Genomic DNA, 17068 nt, shown 5'->3' on the forward strand with positions numbered 1-17068 from the left:
CTCACCTTCACACACACAAACTCACACACAATCAGCCTCACACACCCTCACACACACCCTCACACACCCTCTCACACACACCCTCACACATAACCACCCTCACACACACCCCCTCATACACACACACACACAGACACACACACCCTCACTCTCAAACCCTCACACACACACCCTCACACACACACACCCTCTCACACACACATACAAACATACCCTCACACAAACACCCTCACACACACCCTAAAAAACACACCCACTCACGCTCACACTCACAAACACACCCTCACACACACACCCTCACACACACACACATTCTCACACACACACCCTCACACACACACACCCTCACATACACACCCACACACACACACTCACACAAACACCCTCACACACATACACACACACACACCCTCTCACAGACACACACACCCTCACATACACCCTCACACAAACACACTCACACACAAACACCCACACACACCCCCTCAGGCACACCCTGACACTCACCCTCACATACATACACCCACACACACTCCCTCAAACATAATCTCACACATACACTTACACACCCTCACATACACATCCACACACACCCTCGCACACACACACCCAGCGAACTATGTCCACGTGTTTTGGACATGTCCAAAGCTATGGGGATTTTGACAAGGGTTTGCAGATGTCATGTCCACGGTGCTAAAAACAAGGGTGAGTCCAGAGGTGGCAATTTTCAGGGTGACGGAAGACCCGGGAATCGAGGGGAAGAAAGAGCCAGACGTTCTGGCCTTTGCTTCCCTGGTAGCCCGAAGACGGATACTATTAGCTTGGAGGGACTCAAAGCCCCCAAAGCCAAAAACCTGGCTATCGGACATGGCTAGCTTTCTCTGTTTGGAGAAAATCAAGTTCGCCTTGAGAGGGTTGGGTTTCGCCCGGAGATGGCAACCATTCGTTGACTTTGGCGTGGAAAATTAATCGTCAGCAGAAGGGGTGGGGGGAGGGGGCAGTTTAGCTTAGAGTAGGGGGTTAATAAAGATGGGACCTGTAAGGGAAGGGGGCGGCTTTTGCACTATGTTTATAGTTCCATGTACATTGTTTATTGTGTTGTTGTTACAATACCAAAAAATACCTCAATAAAATGTTTATTAAAAAAAAAGTCAGATGAGCAATCACCAAAACATGCAACAGATATTTAGGTTTGCAACGAGGTTGTATCAAATTGTTTCACTTCCAGCAATTTACCTGAATCACATGTCGCAATGTTAGTAATCCCATGTCCTAAAAAAGTAAGGTTAGGAGGGGGGTTGTTGGGTTACGGGTATAGGGTGGATACGTGGGTTTGAGTGGGGTAATCATTGCTCGGCACAACATCGAGGGCTGAAGGGCCTGTTCTGTGCTGTACTGTTCTATGTTCTATATAATTGTTAAACATGCTTGCTTCCAATTGAAAACCACAATTTATTTGCTGTAGTTTTGGCTACTAAAGGATACCACATTTTCACATATAACTTTAATCTCATTTGAAATGCATGCATTGAAATGTAAAATATTTGAGGATACTCTACAGATGGAATAAGATGTTATATAGTTTCCTTTTGTTACAACACCCTGGGCTAAGGCACGGTCATTTGTAGCCCCCCTTGACCCAGCGTCGCAACATAAATGAATTAACAAATAATTTTCAGAACAAAATACCTGAGGTTTTTGGCACTTGGCTGCCCAATAGTTACAATCACCAAGTTTGTAAGTTTAAACACAACTACTTTTTTATTAATAGCAAGAACTACAATGCAATATGGGCAGCACAATAGCACAGTGGCTAGCACTGTGGCTTCACAGTGCCAGGGTCCCAGGATTGATTCCTGGCAGAGTCACTGTCTGTGCGGAGTCTGTACCTTCTCCCCGTGTCTGCATGGGTTTCCTCCGGGTGCTCTGGCTTCTTCCCACAGGTCCAGAAAGACATGCTGTTAGGTAATTTGGACATTCTGAATGCTCTCTGTGTACCCGAACAGGCGCTGGAATGTAGCGACCAGGGGCTTTTCGCAGTAACTTCATTGCAATGTTAATGTTAGCCTACTTGTGACACTAATAAAGATTATTATTATTTACAGCAAATACAACTGAGTAACTATTATCTAATTCCTAATCCCCCACTCTAACTTGCCCCCACCATCTACACACAGGCATAAGACAGACAAACACAGCGGGGATGAGAGGGGTGTAAAAATGATAATGATAAGCGTCTTTATTTCAGATGTTTGGTTCTAGCATATCTTGCTTCAATCCTGTAGCCACCGAAGTTGGCCATTCCCTAAATACAAAATGGAGGAACGCAAAGCATATAGGATAAAATGGACAATGTTTGCAGCACCAGCAGGCTGCAGCAAGCAGGTGTGGATTCTGTCTGCTAAGAAAGCAGACAGCACTGAAACGAACATTCCGCATACTAATGAGGCAATCTCCGAGATAGTTAGCATGTTAATGGAACGATTCCAGAGACAATGGACACAAATGGGGAAGTAACTGCAACATTGTAAAGGATACCAGACACCCAGGCACCAGCAGGGTTCGAAAACAAAGAGCCTGAAAGCCCACCCAGTAGCTAAGGAACAGCCTCAGTATTGGGGGGATTCAAACATATCGATTGGGAAGAGACGCAATCGATTCCAAGCAGGTAAGGGAGTCCGCCCAAAGGGGCGCGGATCCCTGGGACCTATAAAAGACAGGTCCCACACATGGTTCAGTCTTCTTGTCCAGCCCTCCTCTCTCCTTGACCAGCACTCCTCCGTGGACCAGCACCTCGACCAGCTTTTGCCAAGATGACCCTGAAGGAGAGAGAGGAGAGGTTTCGGACAGCAGCCGCCAGCAAGTAAGTGTCTCACAACGATCACTACCAGAGATAGACACTCCTGACCCCTTTTAACTTATACCAACCTGAAGTCTGCAGACCAGAGCAGAGCAAGAGGCCTTGTTCCCTGACCCGGCAGTTCCTTCGAGATAAGTATTAGTTTATTTAGCGGTAGGAATAGTTTAATCCTTTTAGCGTGTGCATGGGTAGTTATTATAATTGTATTATAATAAACTCAGTTGTTTGAACTTCCTAATTGGTGTATGGTTTTATTGCTTTGAACTTCACCTTGAACTTGTGGCGGTTTCTTAACGATACCTGGCGACTCCAGAGCTAAGTAAAGAAACAGAGCCAAATTGAGTGTTAAGCACACTCACCCAGAACGACCAACATTCCAGGCTTTCAGTTCGAGCTTTCCACTGTTGATTGATTCATTTAGATTTGCTGTAAATTCAAATACATCAACTCACAGCCTTTCTAGAGAGAGGGGCGAGAGAGAGAGAGAGAGAGAGAGAGAGTGAGCGAGAGTGGGAAAGAGAGTGAGTGAGAGAAAGAGAGAGAAAGAAGGAGCATGTCCTTGTCTGTGTGTGTCTAGATCTCAATTCTAATTTCCTTACATTTCTGGAAATCATCCCATTCAGGTAGAGTTTAATCACCACCTGTTACCAGACAGAACGCAGCCTTTTGGACATATTCATTAGCCATCAGCCAACTAATCGTACCAAGTGCCACCTCATCTCTCGGGTTCCACAGAGTCTGAGTTCTCCTGTCGAAAGCTCACAGCACCATATACTATGTTGTAACTTTATGAATTCCTCATTCTTTCTGCTGCTTGACTTAAAGATACATGTCCATTAAGCATCCATGGATTACAATAGTAACAGCAAAACTAAAGAAAGGGGAAATAAGAGAATCATCAGGAAGGGCCCTTACACTTCATTCACAGTTGTGTTCATTGGTAGTTTTGAGGTTAATCAGCTGCATTGTCTTTGGACCTGATCAATCATGGAGTAAGTATACTTTTTGTTTTTGTAGAATACTGTTCCTGGAAGTAGATCTATGTCCAAAAGCTGGCACTTTGATAGCAGTAATGCATTTTTCTTCTCCCGAGGTAAAGTTGAGGGGTTGTGCCAGCATGTTACGCTACTGGCACCCAAATGAGTGAAAGTTATGTGTGGTCCCCAAGGAGGAGAAAGCAGCATTTGCTGACCTTAAAGTCATGGAAGAAGTAAAGCTCGCCAGGTGCACGTCAATTCTATACAGTCATAAAAGTAAAAGTCCTAACTTCCTATTGGTGCGGAACTTAATTTGACAGGGGAAACTTAATTTCGGCAAGGTAGCCATTTAATTAACAGGCATGACAGGCTAATTCATGCAAAAGGGCTTCCCTTTCGTTGGAAAGCTTGACTTACCTTTAAATCCTTGAGAAGGGAATTCCGACAGTTCAATGCAATGTCGGAAAACTAACTTTTGCCCTCACATCAAATAAAGTTCCCCATCCCGCAAAGCTTTCAGCTGCTTGTGGGATGGAAAGATTCTGCCACGGGTTACAACGGCTTAGTTGCGACTCTATGACCCACGCTACATCCAGCACAACTTGTCCCTGGGTGCACACAATTGTGTAATCAACCTTTATATTCCTTACTGTTCCAGTGGGAAGTTCACATGAAAGTTGAGCTTCAGAGAAGTTTGTTTTGCACCAAGTTACTTTATAATAATTAATGCCAAAAAGTCAAGACTATTTTATTCTTTTCGGATTGTAGCTTCAACACTTTGAGCTTTTCTGTATATATGTTGCCATGCTGAAACATAGAAAATGGCATTGCATGCTTGCTAAAAGCCACCACACGCTGAATCTTCGGGTTTCTGTGAAGATCTGGAGGGGAGATAGAGAAAAGGGATCGTGCTCATTGACTGGTGGTGGGCTGATCCTGCTGGAATCTTTCGAATCAACCTACTTTGAGTAGCTTCAAGAAGCACTAGGCCTAGATTGGGCCCAAGGTAGCGTCTACTTTTGTCGCGCCTTATGCCAATCAGTGGAGCATATGGCATTGGAGCTGCCACAGGGATGTGTTCCCCGCCAAATTTTCAGATGGGGTGACGATCCCCTGCCATCCTGAAAATTCAGGCCAATATTTCGGTTACCTTCAGCAGAGTTGGGAGAGGCCCAGGATTCAAAATCTCAGGTGGCTCTGGAGGCACTGTTGCTTTCCAGTGCTCAGCGAGGTTCATGAGATTGTCTGCTGCCCATCATTCCAGGTCTTCCACCTCTTCCTTTTGTTGTGCATTGTCGTGGCCCGCAAAGAGAGAGGTAGAGAGTAAGTGAGCGTCTCCTATTAAAAAAAAGAGCGTACATATGTGGGGCTTCTAATTGTTGCGCCAATGTCACGCAAGACAAAAAGCAAGATGGAGTCAGGATGGGTAAGTGTATGAGGAGTGTGAAATGAGGATGGAACCATGAGAAAAACTGGTGCCCCTGGAAAGACGAGAGGAGAAAAACAGCTAGTAGCCATTGTGAAAGGAGTAAGGAAGAATTGAGTGCGAATTGACATGAGAGGTTTTATGAAGGATGTGCTTGAAAAGAACGAATGTTGAGAGATGGCGTAGAGAGACATGTAGAAAATAAGAGCTGTACTTACCGATGCTACTTTTGAAGTCATTGAGCATCTTGGTCGCGGTGCTGATAATCCTGGAACTGATCAATTTCTGAAATGTCTCTCCTTGCCTGGGTTTCTGCTGTATTACGTTTCTTCTCCCATTGGAAAGGAGGAACTGTTCTTCCTTTTCCCTGACTTCCCCCAGCAGGAACTCGAGAGGGAGGCTTTAGAAAACTGCTTCTTAAAGCAGCTTCTTCCCCACTCAACGCAACAGTCAATTCAGTCAAAAGGCAAGGCAAAATGATGGATAACTGCTTTACATAAACCCTGATTGATCAGCCTGAAATTGTATTCTCAAACCTGGTCAGTTTGCCATATGTTAAGAAATTGGGTGGGACATCTGTTTGTGCAATTGTAGTGAGGCCCAGGGGTTAAATTACCCATGGGCTTGTTTTCTTAATCAATGAAACTCACTTTATCCACCATCTAGAGATAAAATTGGAGCCAGGTCTCTACCTGCCCGCACTGGAATTTACACATACACGGCGAGATTCTCTGGCCTCCCACAACGTGTTTTTCGGCGGCGAGAGACGGCCCAACATTGACCGCACATTCTGGTCCCGCCACTGTCAATAGGATTTCTCATTGAATCCACCCCACATCTACGGGAAAGCCACAGCTGGGGTGCACTGTTGGTGGGACTCGAAGATCCCACTGGCATGAACAGATAACAAGGAACAAAGAAAAGTACAGCACAGGAACAGGTCCTTCGGCCTGCCAAGCCCGTGCCGACCATGCCGCCTGACTAAACGACAATCTTCTACAATTCCTGGGTCCGTATCCCTCTATTCCCACCCTATTCATGTATTTATCAAGATGCCCCTTGAATGTCACTATCGTCCCTGCTTCCACCACCTCCTCCGGCAGCGGGTTCCAGGCACCCACTACAATCTGTGTAAAAAACTTGCCTCGTACATATACTCTAAACCTTGCCTCTCGCACCTTAAACCTATGCCCCCTAGTAATTGACTCCTCTGCCCTGGGAAAAGCCTCTGTCGATCCACTCTGTCCATGCCCCTCATAATTTTGTAGACTTCTATCAGGTCGCCCCTCAACCTCCACCGTTCCAGTGAGAACAAACCGAGTTTATTCAACCGCTCCTCATAGCGAATGCCCTCCATACCAGGCAACATCCTGGTAAATCTCTTCTGCACCCTCTCTAAATCCTCCACATCCTTCTTGTAGTGTGGTGACCAGAATTGAACACTATACTCCATGTGTGGCCTAACTAAGGTTCTATACAGTTGCAACATGACTTGCCAATTCTTATACTCAATGCCCCGGCCAATGAAGGCAAGCATGCCGTATGCCTTCTTAACTACCTTCTCCACCTGTGTTGCCCCTTTCAGTGATCTGTGGACCTGTACACCTAGATCTCTCAGACTTTCAATACTCTTGAGGGTTTTACCATTCACTGTATATTCCCTACCTGCATTAAACCTCCCAAAATGCATTACCTCACATTTGTCCAGATTAAACTCCATCTGCCATCTCTCCGCCCAAGTCTACAACCGATCTAAATCCTGCTCTGACAGTCCTCATCGCTATCCGCAATTCCACCAACCTTTGTGTCATCTGCAAACTTACTAATCAGACCAGTTACATTTTCCTCCAAATCATTTATATATACTACGAATAGCAACGGTCCCAGCATTGATCCCTGCGGAACACCACTAGTCACAGCCCTCCAATTAGAAAAGCACCCTTCCATTGCTACTCTCTGCCTTCTATGACCTAGCCAGTTCTGTATCCACCTTGCCAGCTCACCCCTGATCCCGTGTGACTTCACTTTTTGTACCAGTCTACCATGAGGGACCTTGTCAAAGGCCTTACTGAAGTCCATATAGACAACATCCACTGCCCTACCTGCATCAATCATCTTTGTGACCTCTTCGAAAACCTCTATCAAGTTAATGAGACACGACCTCCCCTTCACAAAATCATGCTGCCTCTCACTAATACTTCCATTTGCTTCCAAATGGGAGTAGATCCTATCTTGAAGAACTCTCTCCAGTAATTTCCCTACCACTGACGTAAGGCTCACCGGCCTGTAGTTCCCTGGATTATCCTTGTTACCCTTCTTAAACAAAGGAACAACATTGGCTATTCACCTGAAGACAGTGAGGATCCAAAGATTTTTGTCAAGGCCTCAGCAATTTCCTCTCTAGCCTCCTTCAGTATTCTGGGGTAGATCCCATCAGGCCCTGGGGACTTATCTACCGCAATATTTTTCAAGACGCCCAACACCATGACTTTTTGGATCTCAATGTGACCCAGGCTATCTACACACCCTTCTCCAGACTCAACATCCACCAATTCCTTCTCTTTGGTGAAGACTGATGCAAAGTATTAATTTAGTATCTCGCCCATTTCCTCTGGCTCGACACATAGATTCCCTCCTCTGTGCTTCAGTGGGCCAACCCTTTCCCTCGCTACCCTCTTGCTTTTTATGTACGAGTAAAAAGCCTTGGAATTTTCCTTAACCCTATTTGCCAATGACTTTTCGTGGCCCCTTCTAGCCCTCCTGAGTCCTTGCTTAAGTTCCTTCCTACTTTCCTTATATTCCACACAGGCTTAGTCTGTTCCCAGCCTCTAGTCCTGACAAATGCCTCCTTTTTCTTTTTGACGAGGCCTACAATATCTCTCGTTATCCAAGGTTCCCAAAATTTGCCGTATTTATCCTTCTTCCTCACAGGAACATGCCGGTCCTGAATTCCTTTCAACTGACACTTGAAAGCCTCCCACATGTCAGATGTTGATTTACCCTCAAACATCCACCCCCAATCTAGGTTCTTCAGTTCCCGCCTAATATTGTTATAATTAGCCTTCCCCCAATTTAGCACATTCACCCTAGGACCACTCTTATCCTTGTCCACCAGCACTTTTAAACTTATTGAATTGTTGTTACTGTTCCCGAAATGTTCCCCGACTGAAACTTCTACCACCTGGCCGGGCTCATTCCCCAATACCAGGTCCAGTACAGCCCATTCCTTAGTTGGACTGTCTACATATTTTAAGAAGCCCTCCTGGATGCTCCTTACAAACTCTGCAACGTCTAGGCCCCTAGCACTAAGTGAGTCCCAGTCAATATTGAGGAAGTTGAAGTCTCCCATCACAACAACCCTGTTGTTTTTACTCTTTTCCAAAATCTGTCTACCTATCTGCTCCTCTATCTCCTGCTGGCTGTTGGGAGGCCTGTAGTAAACCCCCAACATTGTGACTGCACCCTTCTTATTCCTGATCTCTACCCATATAGCCTCACTGCCCTCTGAGGTGTCCTCCCGTAGTACAGCTGTGATATTCTCCCTAACCAGTAGCGCAACTCCGCCACCCCTTTTACATCCCCCTCTATCCTGCCTGAAGCATCTAAATCCTGGAACATTTAGCTGCCAATCCTGTCCTTCCCTCAACCAGGTCTCTGTAATGGCAACAACATCATAGTTCCAAGTACTAATCCAAGCTCTAAGTTCATCTGCCTTACCCGTAATACTTCTTGCATTAAAACATATGCACTTCAGGCCACTAGACCCGCTGTGTTCAGCAACATCTCCCTGTCTGCTCTGCCTCCGAGCCATACTGGCCCTATTCCATAGTTCTCCCTCAATGCTTTCACCTTCTGACCTATTGCTCCGGTGCCCACCCCCCTGCCATACTAGTTTGTCCATTGTGTCTCAGATTCTCAGCCTAACCCAATCTTCTTGCATTAGGGCAAAAGCCCTGAAGGTCATGTCTTTTCTGGTGAGAGATTCTTCCCATACCACTCTTTGATGTTCAAGAACCCAAAGGGTTGGGTCAAAGAAGAACAAAGAACAAAGAAAATTACAGCACAGGAACAGGCCCTTCGGCCCTCCCAGTCTGCGCCGATCCAGATCTTTATCTAAACCTGTTGCCTAAATAGAGTGACGAATAATCTTGTTTGAATACAATGGGGAACCCTTTCCTTATCCTCCCTTGTGTCTGACACAAAACCAAATAAATTAAAAAATAAATGCATTCCTTCAAGGGATGAGGGCATCGCTGGCTAGGCCAGCATATATTGCCCATCCCGAATTGCCTGGAGAAAGCAGTGGTGAACTGCATTCTTGAACTGCTGCAGTTATGTGGTGTAAGTACACCACAGTGCTATTATGAAGGGAATTCCAAGATTTTGCTCCAGTGACAGCGAATTTGGTTTCAGATCAGAATGGTATGTGTTTCGGTCAGAAATGTGCAGGTGATGGTGGTGTTCCTATGCATCTGCTGCCCTTGTCCTTCTAAGTGGGAGGTGTTGTCGAAGGAGCCTTGGTGAGTTACTGCAGTGCCATCTTATAAATGGTACACACTGCTGCCACTGTGCTCAGTAATGGAGGGAGTGGAAGTTGAAGGTTATGGATGGGGTGCCAAGCGGGCAGCTTAGTCCTGGATGGTGCAGAGCGTTTTGAGTGTTGTTGGAGCTGCAGGATTCCAGGCAAGTGGAGAGTATTCCGTCACATGCCTGACTTGTGTCTTCTAGATATGGCACAGACTTTTCGGAGTCGCAGGTGAATTCTCTGCAGAGTCAGGAGTTCTCTGCAGAACTCCCACCCTCTGACCTGCTCTTGCAGCCACAATGCACCACTTCAACTATAAATTACTGAATGTTCGCGCATTGCAAACCCAGAGACCCTTGAATAATAAGCTCCGTCAATTTTCTAACCACTGAGATAGATGAGGGGTTAGTGAGCAGCTCTTAAATGAATGGAATCCAAATTTTAAAGGAACCAATCATGCCAGTCTTTAAAAACATCTCAGCAGTGAAAAATGACTGACACGCGAATCAATACTAGAGTGTACCTAGCGAATGGAACTAGAAACCATAGAGTCACTACAGTTCAGATGAAGGCCATTCAGCCCATTGAGTCAGCAACGACCCTCTGAAAGAGCACCCTACCTAGGCCCAAGCCCCCACCATATTCCCCATAACCCAATAACCCCACTGAACCTTTTTGACACTAAGGGGCAATTTAGCATGGCCAATCCACCTAACCTGCCATCTTTGGACTGTGGGAGGAAACCGGAGCAGAAGACATGGGGAAAACATAAAAACTCCACACAGGCAGACACCGAAGGCTGGAATTGAGCTTGGGCCCTTGCGCTGTGGAGCAACAGTGCTAACCAGTGTGCCACCGTTGCTGCCTCACAAGACATTTTCCTTCGCCAGCTGAATTTAAAAAGGCACAGATAGAAGTAAGAAATTATCTTGATAGTTAGTGTTTTATGATGATGAAATAAAATAAGTTTTTTTTTGCATTGAAATGAACACAGGATGAAATTAAGTTCAGGCTTAAAAAAACTGAAGGTAGCAAAGAAACATATTTGAAATTGAAACGTTGGCTTTCAGTAAGAATATTACTTAATTATTACTTAATAAGGGGCTTTTTTAAAATGAATTTAGTGGACCCAATTCATTTTTTCCAATTAAGGGGCAATTTAGCGTGGCCAATCACTTACCCTACACATCTTTGGGTTGTGCGGGCGAAACCCACGCAAACATGGGGAGAATGTGCAAACTCCACATCGACAGTGACCCAGAGCCGGGATCGAACAATGGACCTCGGTGCCGTAAGGCAGCTGTGCAAACCACTGTGCCACCATACTGCCCAATAAGGGGCTTCTTGGGGCGTCATGGTAGCTCAGCAATTAGCACTGCTGCCTCACGGCGCCGAGGACCTGGATTCGATCCCGGCTCTGGGCCACTATCCTGTGGAGTTTGCACATTCTCACCATGCCTGCGTGAGTCTCACCCCCACAACCCAAAGATGTGCAGGGTTGGTGAATTGGCCGCTAAATCACTCCTTAATTGGGAAAAAATAACGAGCCTCTTACAAAATTAAATTATTGGGATTGCCATGCTAAAATTTTGCCTAACAGTCTTTCAAGGGAAACTGGATGGATTTTTTGCGTCAGCCTAATTTCTTAAATGCAAGATACCATTTTAAAAAAGGCACTGAGGCTTACAGATCAAGGATTCAATAGGACAAGAACAGATGAACGTTCGAGATTACACAGTGTAAAACTAATCTGTTAATTTTGTCTTTTCATGATTTTAAAATACCTTAGCATAGATTTTCCATGGGGTACAATGCCAAGGGCAAATAGTTTGAAATGTTGCACTGACACACAGTGAATTTGCCTTTTGCAGTCAATTTTATCTGGTCAGCCGAGTACCATAATTATGCACAGGTTCATATGTAGAAAAGTACATTTTGTCTCACCCTTTTTCCTCCTGTCATGTGATGCTGCCCAACTGTGAATGCTTATGCCAAAACAGTTGGGACAGCTGTGAAGAAATGACAAAAGTATGGCAGTAACAGCAAAATAGAACTGAACGGCAAACTATTGGATCCACAAATAAAAGGCAACAGCTGAATTGGGTAGCGTTTTGCAAAACTGTAATGTAATCACATAATTCAAATAGTTTAAGAAACTACTCCAGCTTTACTCTCTTGTAATACAGGACATTATCAGAACCCCTTAGCCATGTTACAACCTGTACAATCAGGGCCAAAGTTATTAGTTCCACATCTGGGTAAAGAGTATTATTTTCATTGGAAAAGCTTTTCATCTGTAGTTATTATGAGGATAGCCACCTTGTGAATCTCTTTCTTTTTTCATCTCCATGAGAGTCAACAGAGCTGGGAATCAGGAGACACGTTTCATCAGTGTTTGAATCACTATCACACATTTTTCACTGCCGTAGAAGGTCAACATTATTCCCAGTGGCCGAGCTTAAACACATACAATCATTACTTGGCTTGCAGATGGAATCTTGTGCCATCACAAGGGAGCAAACTTTAAGAAAAATAACATCAGATTCACAGAAGTGAATCTAAATTCAAAGACTCCATTAATTACATGTGTGAAGTGTATCCAGAGAAAATCTGAACAGGAAACTGGGAAAATCAGGAATTATTTGATGTGGAGTGTACGCAGAGTTATAGCTAATGCCAGTTAACAATTCATTTTGCAAAAGATTACATTAGAATTGTCTACTGAGTTATCAAAGTCAAAATTCTCCACAGTGTTTCTTTTTCTCCAGTGACTGTCAGCAGCTGAAAATGCTGACAACACAAAGGTAAGAAATGGAAGTTAAACAGAACATCCAGGAAAACAAGACCAGGGAAGGGGCAAACCAACAAAATTATTAGGTCTTGGGAATGAATATTTTTGAACCATGAGAATCTCGGGTAAGGAGAGGTTGTAATGCAAAAGTAGTGGATGTTCACGTTCAGATATGGGCAGAAACTAAAGGATGGATGGAAAGTTTGTGTATGTTAAACAGCGGAGGGTTCAAAACAGAAACAGACTTGAGGCAGAGGTGGCTGAATTAAAAGCACAGGAAAGGACTGGAATAGAAAAATGGGGACCAGAAGTTCACATAGACTCAACAGCAAAAACACCTCAAAAAGGCACTTTTGCACAAGAGGAATACAGCCAATGGCAGATATGCAGTTCCTGCTCCGTCTACTACAGTACACAGAACACGGCAAATTGTCAAAACTGATAGGAATGTTTATGATGTGCTGCTGGATTACAATAGGCAGTTCCAGTAAATGTGAAAGAACCATGCTATTACTGCCTAGATTGCAACGTTACACAGAGATGTGCCCAGGACTAAAGGAACGAGCTACTGATCTCAAATGAAAAATTAAAACTGGAGCCCCTGGAAATCTCAAAAATGTAAGAACCCTCCAATTTGGGAAATATTAAGAAAAATTATGGATGTCCCCATCAGGAAATGCATGAGGTCTTGGGCAGAAGGAACCCTGTTCTGCACGGTGGCATAGTGGTTATCACTGCTGCCTCACAGCGCCAGGGACCCAGGTTCGATTCTAGGCTCAGGTGACTGTCCTTGTGGGGTTTGCACTTTTTTCCCGTGTCTGCGTGGGTTTCCTCCCACGGTCCAAAAGGTGTGCAGGTTAGGTGGATTGGCCATGCTAAATTGCTCCTTAAGTGTCCAAAGATATGTAGGTAGGTTAGGTGTGGTTGCTGGGGAGTGGGTCGAGGTAAGGAGCTCTTTCGGAGGGTCAGTGCAAATTCAATGGGCCAAATTGCCTCCTTCTGCACTGTAGGGATTCTATGTTCCCCGTTGATATTAAATGATGGGATTTTCAGTTGCATGGGTTAGGTGGACACTTCAGGATGCGCCTTTGTTGAACTAAGTGCCAACCAACCTTATCGGAATGAACGGATCTTGAAATTGGGGTAAAGACCGGTAGGCAGAATCCTGCCGTTACTGTCGGGACTATCTCTCTTCTTAATGCAGTGTCCTTGTTGGCCAGCCGGTCGAGGTTGGGGGGTGGGGGGGGGGGGGGGGGGGGGGGGGGGGGGGTGTTAGAATACTACTCAGACTCTACTTAAAGTAAATTCCTATCAGGATTTATAATAACAAAGGTAGTAACTAGATGGAAATTTGTTCTGGTTTTGGATTGCAAAACCTCTTGGAGGACATGGAAAAAAAGAAAAGCATTTCTCTCCCCATTATGCCCAAGGTCTCAAATGTGTCAATGAATATATTGAAGGAAAATTCTGCATAAATAATGTTCTTTCACATCCATGGGCCCTTGTGCAAAATTCCAGAATATTTATCTGTCCCTGGCCCACTTCCTTCATAAACAGTTCTGCCCTCTTCACCACATTCCAAACCATTTCATTTTTTCCAGTTTCGAAGGATTGCATGGCAACTATGCGGTGGGGTCTGATGGAAAGCACAATGCTCAGTTGCAGTGCAGTGATATCAAATAATCTCAATGGACTCCCATCTGACTGACATTTTAGATTTTTTTATATCCATTTCTTTGCAATGTATACATCAGTCTCGTCTTCCACAAGCAACATTCTCAACCTCTTGCACACAGCAACACGGGAACAATTATGCTCCTAAAAGTATGATGTTGATTATACCTGCCCCTTCAACATTCAATCCGATCCTGCCAGACCCGAGCTGCACAGCCGGAAGGATGAAGCAAACATGGCCAAACAGAACTCAGATTATCTAATCAGAAGTACAAGACCAGAAAAACATAATCCTTTCACAGTATCAGACCAACAGTTTACCTCACTAGACTATATTACAATATATTCAACCGAGTTAAGTCACACTATGTAATAGAGGTATGAAATATTTTTGCCAACTATTCTAATCATGAAGATAAAGCCATTGATTTAAAACAAAACAATTGCTGCAGGTGCTGGAAACCTGCAATAAAAAATAGAAAGTGCTGGAACCAGTCAGCTCAGGCAGCATGAGTGCAGCAAGGAAGGCAGAGTTAAAGCTTCAGATTGAAAATCTTTAGTCAAAACCAGAAGGTGCTATTAATATACCAGGTAACAACAATTTCTTACCTCCTCCTTTCACAGATGCTGTTTGACCTGTTTATTTTACACTGATTAGTGCCTTTGCCTAAACATAGAATCCTTGCAGTGCAGGAGGAGGCCATTCAGCCCATTGAGTCTGCACCAACCCTCTACCTAGGCCCACTCCCATACCCTATCCCCATAACATTACCTGCATATCCTTGGACATTAAGGGGTAATTTATCATGGCCAATGCACTAACCTGCACATCTTTGGACTGTGGGAGGAATCCGGAGCACTCGGAGGAAACCCATGCAGACATGGGGAAAACTCCGCATAGACAGATACCCAAGGCAAGAATTGAACCCGGGTCCCTGGCGCTGTGAGGCAGCAGTACTAAGCACTGTGCCACTTACACGAACAGGTTGATTTGTTAGTATGCTCATCACTGATATTCTCAAAGCTCTAGATTTCCTATATTTAACTCAGAGCCTTTTGATAAAGCAACTGCTGAACACAATGAAGGTACTGAATATATTTCAATGTCTGGAGAAAATTATAGTGTCATCCCACCAGCTAAACTAGCATGCATTTCCTTACCTCTTCTTCTCCCTCATCCTGATACTGTTCATCTAGATTATCCTCTTGTTGATCAGGATTTCCGCCAATCTGCACACATCAATATATAGAGATTATATCTACACATTCCACAAAACAAGCAAGCTAAGTAGGAAGACAGTAAAGGGCTGTAATCTAACAAAGTGAAATCCTAGGCTCAAATAATTAATACAAGCATACTTTGAACTTATGATCTCAGATATCTTGTAATCCCACCCTATATTTTTATTTTTCTCTGGAAAACGTACCTTGATTTCATAGAACATAGAAAAGTTACAGCACAGGAGTACATTCGGCCTACCTTGTCCATGTCAGCCCGAGGAAACCCAGGTGTCCATTCTAATCCCACCTTCCTGCACTCGGTCCATAGCCCTGTACCTTACAGCACTTAAGGTGCAGATCCAGGAACTTTCTAAAAGAGTTCGGGGTCTCTGCTTCCACCACCAACTTGGGCAGCGAATTCCAGACTCCCACGCCCCTTTATTCAAGTTCAGAATTCAACCACGGATATATTGGTCCTTGCTGAATGAGAATGAACTGTGTTAAGTGCAAATAACGTCCAATTTTCCATGATAAAGTTACAGTGGCTCAGTGTCCTGAATCACCATCACACTGTGCTGGAAGAATACGACGGTGAATATATAACCTCATTCCTGTCTCGTGACTGAGGGAGCAAACTGGAGAAAAAGTGTTACTTTGAAGGTGGTGAAGAGGAGTAACGAGATAGAAATCAGAGTACTAGTTACTCTGGGTCGCCCTCCCTGTAGGGTGTGCCATGACGAGCTGCTTTTCGGGCGCAGCTCCCAGGATCTACCCAGCACATCACGCCTCGCGAGACGTTATGATGTGATCATCGTAACAAAGGGCAGCATCACGTTTTGGCAAATGAGCATGTTAGAGCGAGGCAGTAAGCCTCACTCTAATGTGCAAATTCCCGAGGTACTTGGAATTCAACCCCTTTGCCTCAAGAGCCCTCGGGTGAGCGCCGTTCAGTACTGGTCCCTCCTGTAGTGCGTTCGGGCTAGGGGGGTTGGAGATCGAAGATTGTTTTGGCCGGCCTCGGTGATCAGGATGCCATTTCTCGCTACAATTTGGAGTTTACAGCGGAGCTCCCCACCGTAAAAAAAAAACAGTGCTATGTTCGGCCTTGCCCACGCGTTCCTCGTTCAGGCCCCTTATTCATTGCAAGTTGCATTGAATAGCCATGTAATCTTGGCACTGTGAGCGCCGGGAAACACACGGCTAAACCCGCTTGCGAGAAGACTTTGTTCCTTTTGGGAGAATCGCGGCCGTAATTTTATCCTGTCAACTAGAAAGTGAAGAGTGGTGGAGGGAGTCCTAAAAGGAAGATGAGAACTCAAAAAGATTATTAACTTTCATAACTTTATTATGTATCGTTGCAGAAATTAAAACCCGCCACCATATTTCCCAAATTTTATAAGCCATTATTTTTTAAAGGTTTCTGAGAACCCAGACATACTTTTGGGATCATGGACTGAGTAGAATGAAGTATCTAAAAACATATCAACAGCTTAAGTCCAGCATTCTCCTCTTTTGAGCATTCCAGATAGATGATAGTGTCCTAATAGTAAGGTTAAGGAGGGGGAGTTGTTGGGTTGCGGGTATAGGGTGGATA

General features: G+C 44.6%; 1 protein-coding gene across 3 annotated transcripts in view; it reads right to left on the reverse strand.

The window, feature by feature from the left end:
- The window catches only part of LOC119975799 (Golgi integral membrane protein 4-like), a 170434-nt gene that overhangs the window by 9137 nt on the left and 144229 nt on the right, over nt 1–17068 (reverse strand). For 2 of the 3 annotated variants that reach the window (XM_038815657.1, XM_038815659.1), the window contains one exon: nt 15415–15483. The exons of the other annotated variant lie outside the window; for it this stretch is intronic. In XM_038815657.1, the coding sequence (XP_038671585.1) occupies nt 15415–15483 (69 nt within the window). The remainder of the gene's footprint in view (nt 1–15414; nt 15484–17068) is intronic. 3 annotated transcript variants of the gene reach the window in all.

The sequence above is a fragment of the Scyliorhinus canicula genome, chromosome 13, assembly GCF_902713615.1.
Source record: "Scyliorhinus canicula chromosome 13, sScyCan1.1, whole genome shotgun sequence".
In the NCBI taxonomy this organism is placed as follows: domain Eukaryota; kingdom Metazoa; phylum Chordata; class Chondrichthyes; order Carcharhiniformes; family Scyliorhinidae; genus Scyliorhinus; species Scyliorhinus canicula.